Below are 12,250 nucleotides of genomic sequence, written 5' to 3' on the forward strand. Positions count from 1 at the left end.
TGCAGTCGCTTAAGTGCTGCCAGTATCCAGTATTCGAGAGATAGTAGGTTCGAACTCCACTGTCGGCAGCCCTGAAAATGGTTTTCCATGGTTTCCCATTTTCACACCAGGCAAATGCTGGGGCTGTACCTTAATTAAGGCCACGGCCGCTTCCTTCCCACTCCTAGCCCTTCCGTCCCATCGTCGCCATAAGAACTATCTGTGTCGGTGCGACGTAAAGCAAACAAAACCTCTTCTTCTTCTTCTACTACCGCTTTTCACATGCTTGTGGGGTCGCGGGTACGAACTGTGCAGCACATGTGGATTTGGCCCAGTTTTTCGGCCGGATGCCCTTCCGGACGCCAGCCTTATATGGAAGGATGTAATCACTATTGCGGGTTTCTGTGGTGGTTGTTAGTGTAGTGTGTTTTATGAAGAGGAAAGTGTTGGAACAAACACAAACACCCAGCTCCCGAGTCAGAAGATATAATCAAACACTATTAAAATCCCCGGGATTTGAACAAGGGACCATCTGAACCGAAGGCCCCAACGCTGACCATTCAGCCAGCAATTCGGACACAGCAATCAAAATATAATATTTTAGTTAGAAAATGATACTTTGTTGATATGTAGTGCATCTGAGATTGTATTATGAACCATGATGAAGTCAGTAAACTCAGTTTCAAACGATGTCTCTCTGCGCGAGAAGCCTCCGTGGTTCAGGCGGCAGCGTACCTTACCAACATTCCATGCTCTATGAAGCCATTTCATCCCTGCCTTCCCACTATACTTCACAATTTCAGGTCTAATTTCGTCTATTCCTGCTGCTTTATGACAATGGAGTTTATTTACCACCCTTTCCACTTTCTCAAGTGGAATTTCACCAACATCATTTTCCTTCTCCCCATGAGCTTGGCTGTTCGCAACATCACCAGGATGATTTCCTTTTACATTGAGAAGTTCAAAATATTCCCTCCACCTCTCCAGTGATTTCCTGGGATCTATTATTAGTTCACCTGAATTACTCAAACACTGTTCATTTCCTTTTTCCCTCCCTTCATTACTGTCCAGAAAGGTTTCCCTGCTGCTTGACCTAGCCTTTCCAGGTTATTACCAAAATCTGCCCACGACTTCCTTTTGGATTCAACAACTATTTGTTTTGCTCTGTTTCTCTCATCTACGTACAAATCCCTGTCTGCCTCAGTCCTTGTTTGGAGCCATTTCTGATAAGCCTTCTTTTTACGTTTACAAGCTGCTCTCACTTCATCATTCCACCAAGATGTTCGCCTTTTCCCATCTTTACACACAGTTGTTCTTAGGCATTCCCTTGCTGTTTCTACTACAGCATCCCTGTATGCCACCCATTCACTTTCTATATCCTGAACTTGCTTACTGTCTACTGTTCAAAACTTCTCACTAATCATATCAATGTATTTCTGTCTAATTTCCTAGTCCTGGAGATTTTCTCCCCTTATTCTTTTGCAGACAGATTTCACTTTCTCTACCCTAGGCCTAGAGATACTTAGTTAACTACAAATCAGACAGTGGTCTGTATCATCAAAAAATCCCCGGAAAACTCGTACATTCCTAACAGATTTCCTGAATTTGAAATCGGTTAAGATATAGTCTATTATGGATCTGGTACCCCTAGCCTCCCATGTGTAGCGGTGAATAGCCTTATGCTGGAAGAATGTATTTGTAACTGCTAAACCCATACTAGCACAGAAGTCCAGCAAACGCTTCCCATTCCCATTAGCTTCCATATCTTCCCCACATTTACCAATCACCCTTTCGTATCCTTCAGTTCTATTCCCAACTCTCGCATTTAAATTGCCCATTAGCACTATTCTATCCTTGCTGTTGACCCTGACCATGATGTCACTCAATGCTTCATAAAACTTGTCACCTTCATCCTCATCTGCACCCTCACATGGTGAATATACGGAGACAATTTTAGTCCTAATTCCTCCAACTGACAAATCTACCCACATCATTCGCTCAATTACGTGCCTAACAGAAACTATGTTGCGTGCAATGGTATTCCTGATAAAGAGCCCTACCCCAGACTCTGCCCTTCCCTTTCTAACACCCGTCAAGTACACTTTATTATCTCCTATCTCTTCCTCGTTACCTCCCGTTACCCAAATATCACTTGCTCCTAGCACATCCAGATGCATCCTCTTTGCTGACTCAGCCAGTATTCTACTTTCTTTCTTCCATAAGCCCCATTAATATTCATAGCTACCTATCGAATTCTATTTCGTTCGTCAAGTTGTTTCCAAGGAGTCCCTCGCCTGTCAAATGGGAGTGGGACTCCGTTACTCCCATGGGTCCAAGGCTTGCTTAAAATGTACTGAGGTCGGTAAATTCATGAAGCAGGATGCTACCCTACTTGCACATAGTCCAAGTGAGGATCTCTCCTCTAACGGGTTATGGACCACCGCTGAATTGTATAGTCCTAGCCGCCTGAGCACAAGGACGGCCATGACTCAGAATATGTCCGAGATGCCCACTCCCATTCTATAGCAACTGGTATCTTGACTCTCAGGACCACTTAGCCATTGCCCACGGTTCACGAACTAGGGCGTGACTACAGTAACCCACACCGTGAAGTATCCAACCAGCCAAGATGAAATTCCTTACAGGAATAATTGGTAAAGCACAAAAGGTTAAAATCAGAAATATAGAAATAAGAGAGAACTGGATTCCCTAAACTGCAAGACATGATAGAGCAGGGCTTCTCAAACACCCAAAATCTTACACGTGTAAACTGTGGCGCTGAGTTCCTGTGCACAGTGCATTGGTGCCACTCGGCTCGGACCAACGCTTTGTCTCTAGGCTACTCGGCTTGGATTTGGAGCGCTACAGAGCAAGTGAGGAAGAGGGAGACGGGGGAACGAGCGAGGTAGGCGTGGGGAAAGAGAGACACAGCGCTATTGCTCCAAATCGAGCAGTGGGGGTCTGCATTCTGGTCAACCAAGCAAAGTAGTCTTTTGCACCGTGCACATTGCATGCAGAGGTCCTGTGATAGAGTAAGTAAGCTGAAAGGGTATGGACATGATGAGAATGAAGAGGATAGAGTTCTAAAGCGAGTATTTACAGGGAAAATAATAAGAGGAATGCAAGGGTAGGATGAATATGCTGAAGGAAAGTATAGAGAAGAGAGGAATAAACTGCTTGCTTGCTTGTTGTTGTTGTTTAAATCATGTGATTTTGTAGCCAGTGGTAAACTAATATTCTCCTTCAACAACGTTTGCACCAATAATAGATTATAGAAATATTGGAGAAAGGGAGTGGTAGAGAGATAGAACACAGTGGAGGGCCTCAAGTGACAACCCCGACGAGAAGACTGGAAACAGGAAATGAATAAATAATAACTGAAATGAGGTTTGATAAATTATAAAATGTGAGGAACATATACAATACCATATGCTCCTTTTCTTGAGTGGTTATGTTTCTTGAAAACAAATTATCTTTCTAACAGAAATAACTCATCACTAACTCAATGATATTAACAGGATTTACAAAGTCTTGTTCTGTGAAACTTAACGTAAAGGTAGTACTATTTTAAACAGCCTTCAAAATCTTACTGATAGTGACTCCATAACCATCCATTTGTACTACTGACCTCTGCTCACTCACGGTTTCTCTTCACTGCTCTACTCCTGACTTGTACACAGTGAGGGCTGTGCAATCCAACCTGTAGTATCACTTTTCTATTGCTATTACCCCTCAGTTACCCAGGCCATATTTCAAGAATATACATACGCAGGTCCGGTCTGACAGACCTCTCTATATATATTTTTGCATACTATGAACAACTGAATTATTAAAATGGGTCCAAAATTAAACCATACACCCCATGATATGAATATATTGAAGTATAACATATGCACATTAACAAGAAACATCGTACACATTTTTTGTATTAAGTATTTAATTAATGGATGAGATGACTCCTTTAAAAATCTCATTGGAATGTAAAATCAAGTAATGCAGAAAAAATACAGGGGATGATTAATTATTATATAACAATATAAGGGCATAACAGGACATAGTTAACATGAAAATATAAGGAAAAATAGTAGACAAGTCCGAAAATACAAGTAATTTGCTGACCATATGATAAAGATGTAATCCTAGGATCTGGCACAAGACTTAATATTACTTTCAACAAAAACAAAGTCCACATTCGTAATGACTAATGCTTATAACTCATCACTGCATTCTCGATTCAATCCCTAACTACACTAAAAATTTTCATCAGCGGCATTCGCTTATGCGAACTTCTGACTGTGGAAGCAATAACGTAATGCTGATACCTATGTCTGGTCAGCCAGACCGCGCAAAAACTACAATGTGTTGCAAATCATGTGATTTTGTAGCCAGTGGTAAACTAATATTCTCCTTCAACAACGTTTGCACCAATAATAGATTCCGTTATAGAATATGGCGCTTTCTTCAGGTTGCTATAAATGAGAAAACAATCACTGTTACCACCTGATGTGGTCTCGCAAACCAGTCCTGGGTACTTGCAGGTTAAGTGTAATACAGGTGTTTATTTCAGGGCCTTGCAATGGAAATAGGCAGGTAATTTTTTGCACAAGGTCTTCTCACAGCACATCAGTTATGTCACTAAAGTTTTAAGGTTAGTTGTGGCATTAAGGATGTGTCACTTCCCTTGTAGGGTAGACTTGATAGCACTACATTTTAAAGGGATGAAAGGACAAACATTAAAAACGAAAATATTTATTTCACTATATTTTATATAATATTTCCATCAATCTTTATAAAATACCTATTATAAAAAATTGCACATTAATTTTCCTTGTATTCCTTTGAAAAGATGAGTTAAAAAACCTTGATATAACGTGTAAGGAATCATATGTATAAAAATTCTATAGAAAGAGGTGAAGTATCATACTCCTGGGGAATCTGCTTGCTTGGCATCCTGTACGTGAGAAAAAACTGCTGGAATTGCATCCGACTCCTTTTTCCAAGTTTTTTTATGGTCTGCAACTGTGTTGTAATCACCAACGTGCGAACTGGATTTTTCAGTAACATTAGAAATGCCCTTCACCTCCAGCAAACAACCATAGATAATGGCACATTGAAGGATAACAGCCACTGGAAAAAAAACCAAAAAAAAACAAGTGACATTTCTCATCAATGAATAAAATATAAAACCAATTACAATATGCAATAGATATCAAGTTATGTAAGTCTTCACATCCAAGCTGTTTTCTACTTGTGGTACGAAGTATGTTTTTTAGGGTAAGTACTGTACTGTTTTGTTATAGAAAAAAGTAGTCCGGCTCCATGGCTAAATGGTTAGCGTGCTGGCCTTTGGTCACAGGGGTCCCGGGAATATTAACCATCATTGGTTAATTTTGCTGGTACGGGGGCTGGGTGTATGTGTTGTTCATCATTTCATCCTCATCATGACGCACAGGTCACCTACGGGAGTCAAAGCTAAAGACCTGCACTAAAAGCCATACGCCATTTCATTTTCATAGAAAAAAGTAATTTTGTTTAAAGCAATTCTTTTTACGCTTAAGCTTGTACTTTAAACTACGCGTAAGCCTGTACTTTAAACTACTTCTCAACATAAGTTCTAGGAATATTAAGGCACTTGTCATATCATGAAAACAGCTTCTGAATTCCATACTCATGGAAGTCTGCCACCTGATGTGCCAGCCATTGCAGTCGTTTTTAGGCCATCATCGTCATGGTGCTGACCTTCTAAATGCTTTTTCAAGTGCAGGAGCAAGTGGTAGTCACTAGGTGCTAGGTCAGGACTATACGGAAAATGATCAAATTGTTCCCAACCAAATGAAGCAATGAGGTCTCTGGTTCGATTAGCCATGCAAGGTCGTGCAGTCACGAAGCAAAAGAATCCTTCTTCTGAGCATATCATGCCGTTTGTTTTGGATTACACAACAGAGTTTACGTAAGGGCTCACATTTATCGTGTCATCCTGGTGCAAAATATGCACAAGCAACACAACCTGCCTATCCCAAAACACAGTGCACATGAGATTGCAAGATGAAATTGTTTGATTGCACTTCACTTTCTTGGGTGATGTTGAGTGTCTCTATTCCATGAATTGCTGTTATGATTCCAGCGTACCATAAGCCACTTATGGTTCATTGCCAGTGAAAATTTGGCTTAGGAACGCATCACCTTCATTACTGTACTGCTCAAGGAAAGTCAAAGCACTACCTACGCACTTAGTTTTGTGAAACCTGTCAGCATCCTCGGTACCCAGCATGAGCAGAACTTCCGATAATCTAAGCGTCCTGACAATTTCATGAAGAACACTCCTTGGAATTTTAGGCAACTTTTAACTTAATGACAAAATCATAAAGCGTCTGTTTTCTTGGACTCTTTGCATCAACTGAAAGCATTTTTGGTCGCCCACTATGCTACTCGTCTTGGACATTAGTATGGCCTCCTTTAAATGCTCTAACCTATTCTCTATATTTTTGTTATTAGCTTTATGTCCCACTAACTACTTTTACGTTTTTCGGAGACACTGAGGTGCCGGAATTTAGTCCCGCAGGAGTTCTTTTAAGTGCCAGTAAATCTACCAACATGAGGCTGATGTATCCGAGCACCTTCTAATAGTACCGGACTGAGCAAGGATTGAATCTGCCAAGTTGGGGTCAGAAGGCCAGTGCCTTAATGATGAGCCTGGCGAAAACCCATTCTCTTACCATTCCTTCACTCATAGTATGTTCTCCATACACTTCACTAATCTGCCAATGAATTTCAACAGCTTTCACATCTTTACATTTAGAAAACGAATCATAGCGCATACTTCACACTCGGCAGGACTGTTATTTATCAGACACATTTTCAATGCGCACGAACAAATGTAAATACGGGCAAATTCTTTCATAATGGAGTTTGTGGCTAGCCTACAGATGTATGTATTGAGCGCGCATGCTCTGAATGACGACCAAAGCGCTGCACCGGGCCATATTTAAAAACAATACTTAAAAGCATGCTTTGTATATAGTACGATGTCATCTGTGAATAACATGCACCACGAGGCTGGTGCTCTTAAGTCTCAACATGACTTTTTGATTCTTTCCATTACTTACGAGTTCTTTCTTTATGGAGATGGAGGTACAGTGAAACCTCATTAGTGCATTCCTCATTAAGAAGTTAGAAGTGAGATAGCTGAATAACCCAGTAAGCCTGTTTGTGCTTGATTTTCGCATTCCAGTCAAAAGTTAAAAATTTATGATGATGCTTGCTGTTTAAAGGTGCCTAACATCTAGGTCATCGGCACCTAATGGTACGAAATGAGACAAAATGTCATGACAAATTAGAAGTCCAAAATCCTCCGCTGACCAGAATTCAAAACGTGAGGACGAAGAATGAATGGACATGAATTTAAAACAATCAGTGGATATGACCCGCAATGCCTCATGTTCACAAAACCTGATGGAAAACAATAGTATTGCTGACCAAGGCACTGCTTCTATAGCACAATACTGAACCGATGATGCTTGTAGTAAAGGGGTCCAAAATCCAAATCAGCTGCCCGTCATAATGGTACTTATCGCTAGGAAAGTAGAACCATGGTATTTGTCATGTTGCGGTACTAATGAAAAGAGGGGAAATTCCATACATTATGGTTCTACTCACTACTCACCTAGGGTGTTCATCACATAATGTACTAACCACAGGGACCCTGCACTATACCATGGTGTTCCTCATATAGTGGGTACTAATCGAAGGCAAGCCACAACCAGGGTGTAGCTCACCCATGGTGTCGTTCATGTAGTGGTACTAATCACAGGTACTGTAAAAGCCAGCAACGCACTCTGTTGCTACTAATCACAAACCTATTTTGTACCTAACACAGTGGTACTATGCGCAAGTAAAAGCGACCCATGGTGTTACTAATTATAAGTAGTCTCATGGTTCTAATTCGATCATCCCTTGGTTGCCCCTTTCAGTTGCCTCTTACGACAGGCAGGGGATACCGTGGGTGTATTCTTCATCTGCGGCCCCCACCACAGGGTGTTGTGTGTTTGGTCCACGAGAGGTATTTTATTTCTCTCAAGTCCACCGGCAAGCTGGTTAGGACCCCCCTATCCGCCACCTGGGATGCGCCATGTGGGAGTATCACCTCTCCGCCTGCTACGCCAGTGTAGTAGGTTCGTGGAAGTTCAAAGTTTATTTTGTGTTGAGTGATACAGCAAAGGGTAGTGAATAATTGTAGCCTGCCTACGGATCAGGGGCTCAGGAGCATAATCGCGTGAAGTTGACTACCATGGTGCATTTTTGTCTTGGGATAGCCTAGTAACTAATATGGAAGAAGTCATGAAATTGCTTACTAATGAATACAAAATTAAAATCTTTCACAAAGTTGACAGGCATCTACATCTTTAAACTGTAGAGGTGGCATGAAAGTTGAAACTTGCACCTTTCACTCCAGTCGGTCTGGGTATTGCCAAAATGTTGTTGCATTCAAGATGGTGGCTAAAGCCATTCTCTTGCGCATGGGAAAATGTAACCTCCGAATAATTCATGGTCAAAGAGTGTGACTAGAAAACAGTGTTTAATGTTCAACATAACATTTGTTTTAAAAAGTATGCGACAAGCAATAATATATTGATACTTTTACCGGCCCTAGTGCAAATGTTTTCATACTTTTCTCTCTTGTTTTTCACACTTTTTAATATTTTTTTTCCTCATCTTCAGAAATGGTTTCACTGTATCCGTACATACACGACGTAAAATGCATGCATGTAAGAAACAGCATCAAGTTGTTTCCATCTTTGTTGGATAGTTTTTATTGGCATATTTAATAGTACATTTTTTAAAAATTTAGTCTTCAGCACAAATGTCTAAGCAAAGTTTTACTGTATATGGGACAGTGTTCAGAGATAATATCAACAGGTGGTAAATTTTCTGAAATGGCAAAACTGAAGTAGGTGCCTCAAGGGAATCTACCATTTGTCCTCATGTAACACTTTCATTAAACAAAAATCTTCTAAATAACTCAGTATGAGGTAATGTACATCTGTATAACACACAAAAAAAATAATAACATAGAAACTTCTTTCTCATTTTACATTAACCAGTTCTCTGTTATTGAAAACAAATCATTGAGCAGAAATTTCCCACTGTACGTTATGGACATAGATTTACCGCAAATTGTTTTGATCAAACATTCCTTGTATTTTACTGAATGTTTCGGAAAAAATAAATTTCTTGAAATACTAATAAAATACAGGTGAATGAAAAGAAAGATTGGAGAAGCTGTAGACTATGATGGATGTACCTAGTTACAAGCAGCATAAGACAATGTCCCCTGACCTGGAATGCAGTGATGGAAGAGTAGTGGAAGAAAAGAATGAGGAGAAACCATATTCACCATGACCTCGCTGTATATCAGTGAAGGATTATTATGATAAAAATTGTTCATCAAAACAAAACTACATATTTACTTCTCTTCTTGTTGATCCACCAGTTTTTCTTCAGATTCTGATATATTATATACAGTAAAACCTCGTTAATTCAAAGTCGGCGGGATGAAAAAATCGGACTTCTAATTAACCGCCAACACGTACTCGGAAATGCCAAGCCTTGCGGCGTCACAATGTATTCCAAGACCCGTTACTGCGTGCAATTAACCCTCAACTGGTGACGTGGTGTCTGACAGACTCCTTGTAGGAGATACATGTACACCCCTAAGCACACAATCGGAAGTGAGACTTTTGGTTTGCAGTACCTTTTTATCTCTCTGTCAACAAACGTTTTATCATTAGAGATTCGCCCTCAGTATTATCGTTCTCTCCTCAAAGGGTAGACAAGTTTCCAAGTGGCTTCGTAGACACCACGTCACCAGTTGTGTAACATTTTAATGTGTGGATTCTTAAGTTGTACGAAGTGAACTCATAGCTTTTTAATTTTTGTTCGTAATTCAACAATGGCAGACCGTGCTGGTCCATCTCGACCTATAAGGCCTGAAGGTCCTGGGTTCGAAGATCAAGTAGCACAGTGGTTAGATACAGAATTTAGTGATGTTGAAAATGGTGTGGACAGTGACTTTGCTATTGAAAGTGATCATTGTACTGACTCGGAAGAAGGCACAGGTAGTGAAGGTGAAGATCAAGAATGCACAGAACAGCATTATTACTATGGTAAAAAAAAAAAAAAAAAAAAAAAAACGTTATAAATGGTCCGCTAAAGAACCTACTAGAAATGTACGCAACCCAAGTCACAACATAATTCGGTTACCTGCGTTACGTGCTCAAGCAAGAATTGGCAATCAAATAGAACCTAAAACTGCCTGGGATTTTATATTTTCCAGGGAGATGGTGCAACTTATAGTTCAATAGACTAATTTCAAAATGCGGAATATGAGACAGAAATATAAACGCATGGATCGTTCCGAAATTGTCGACACTGATGACATGGAATTTGAAGCTATTTTAGTTATACTTCTCTACACTGCTTCTTTCAAATCAAACAATGAAGATATTTCTGCAATGTAAACCAGTTATCAAAAGTAATATTTCTGTTCGTTTACGAAGTTTCACAAGGTATGTATGGCATGTCTATTGATCACTTTTTAATTTGAACACTTAGGCCACTTTTGCTCCAAAGGGTTTTCTTGAGATTAGTGAAAACATGCAAACAAATATAATATGTGATTCGGGTGTGTATTGGACGAAAAAGAAATCAAATAAGACAAATTATAAATATTTGTAATATTTTGAGTATTTTGAAAGTGCAAAAATTAGTGCATTGCAGGTTTTTGTAGTTTCAGTGAATGTGTGATAAACTTAAGTTTTCTGAAATGATTCTGTTTCAGTATGTGTAGGAAAGTAGTTTTTGAGCCATTCGTATGCATATGAGGGACGATGATGCAATCTAAGTTGAAACCTTGATGTAAAATGTATTTGTATATTAATATTACATTTTGAGGTCAGTACGGTATGTCCCACAACACAGGTTGAAGCACAGGGGTCCATTTTTGCAGGCAGCGCATATTGTTCGTGCGTCTTTCCTAACACTTTTTTCCTGACACAACACATACATCTCCAGCTAGCATATTTTCTCTTGTCTGTGGATGGAATCTTGGAGATGAAATGCCTCTCTTCCAGCTTAAAAGGCTTCACTGATTTATTTTTATGCCCCCTTGTGTTGATGGGACATAGCAGATGGAGCTGTTCTGTCAGACCGTGTGCTGCTTCAACCTGTGTTGTGGGACATACCGTACTGACCTCAACATGTAATATTAATATACAAATACATTTTATTAGTATTTCAAGAAAGGTATTTTTTCTGAAACATTCAGTAAAATACAAGGAATGTTTGATCAAAACAATTTGCGGTAAATCTATGTCCATAACGTACAGTGGGAAATTTCTGCTCAATGATTTGTTTTCAATAACAGAGAACTGGTTAATGTAAAATGAGAAAGAAGTTTCTATGTTATTATTTTTTTTGTGTTATACAGATGTACATTACCTCATACTGAGTTATTTAGAAGATTTTTGTTGACATCAAAACATTTCATTCTCTCCCCCACATTTAGGGCTTTCCGAATAATCAGGCTATTGTAAGTAGCTAACATGTGAAGGAAGAATTACTTATACCACTTCAGTTAGTTCTGTATGTGTTAGAGCATCCGCCGTTCCATCAGTGTATCTATGAGGTTTTATATTTTGGCCGTTGTTGACTGCACTCCAGATATCCGACTTCTCCCTTGACCTTGCAGAAACATACCTATTTATCTCCTTCGTTCTTTGCTACTTGAAATAACTGCTTCTCCAATACTGTTTTCTGAATCTTGTTATGAAGGTTGAAATTAATATCACCGTCTTTATTCTAGTAGATTTTCAACAAAGTCTGCAGTCATTTTCGTGTCACTAATACTCGCTACATGATGCAAACCACTAAACATGCCTTTGCTTCTTGAAGTCATAGTTATGAGTGATCTATTCTAAATATTCAGAGTACCTATATTACTTGTGTAATTGCATGTGCTATTTATAGGTCTATATCTTAATTACAAATGTGTCAGAATGCAACTGTTTGCTTTTGTACTTTATAGCAAGACGCTAGCCAGCACATTCGCTCAAGAACGAGAAAATGATATTGCTGACATTGAACTCTACATGCGTTTCTTTCATAATGCAAGCAGAAATGTGTGACTGTATATACTGTACAGTCTGAACAAAAATGTTAACTATTATTGAAATTTTCTTGCAATTAACTTTCAAAATTGTTTGAGATAAAACTA

General features: G+C 39.4%; 1 protein-coding gene across 1 annotated transcript in view; it reads right to left on the reverse strand.

Moving 5' to 3' along the window:
* Positions 1-4,712: 4,712 nt before the first annotated feature.
* LOC136877538 (uncharacterized) overlaps positions 4,713-12,250 on the reverse strand; it is a 60,995-nt gene continuing 53,457 nt past the window's right edge. The window contains exon 5 of the mRNA XM_067151661.2: positions 4,713-5,106. Coding sequence (XP_067007762.2) covers positions 4,898-5,106 — 209 coding nt within the window. The 3' untranslated portion in view covers positions 4,713-4,897. The remainder of the gene's footprint in view (positions 5,107-12,250) is intronic.

This window comes from Anabrus simplex, chromosome 7 (assembly GCF_040414725.1).
Source record: "Anabrus simplex isolate iqAnaSimp1 chromosome 7, ASM4041472v1, whole genome shotgun sequence".
In the NCBI taxonomy this organism is placed as follows: domain Eukaryota; kingdom Metazoa; phylum Arthropoda; class Insecta; order Orthoptera; family Tettigoniidae; genus Anabrus; species Anabrus simplex.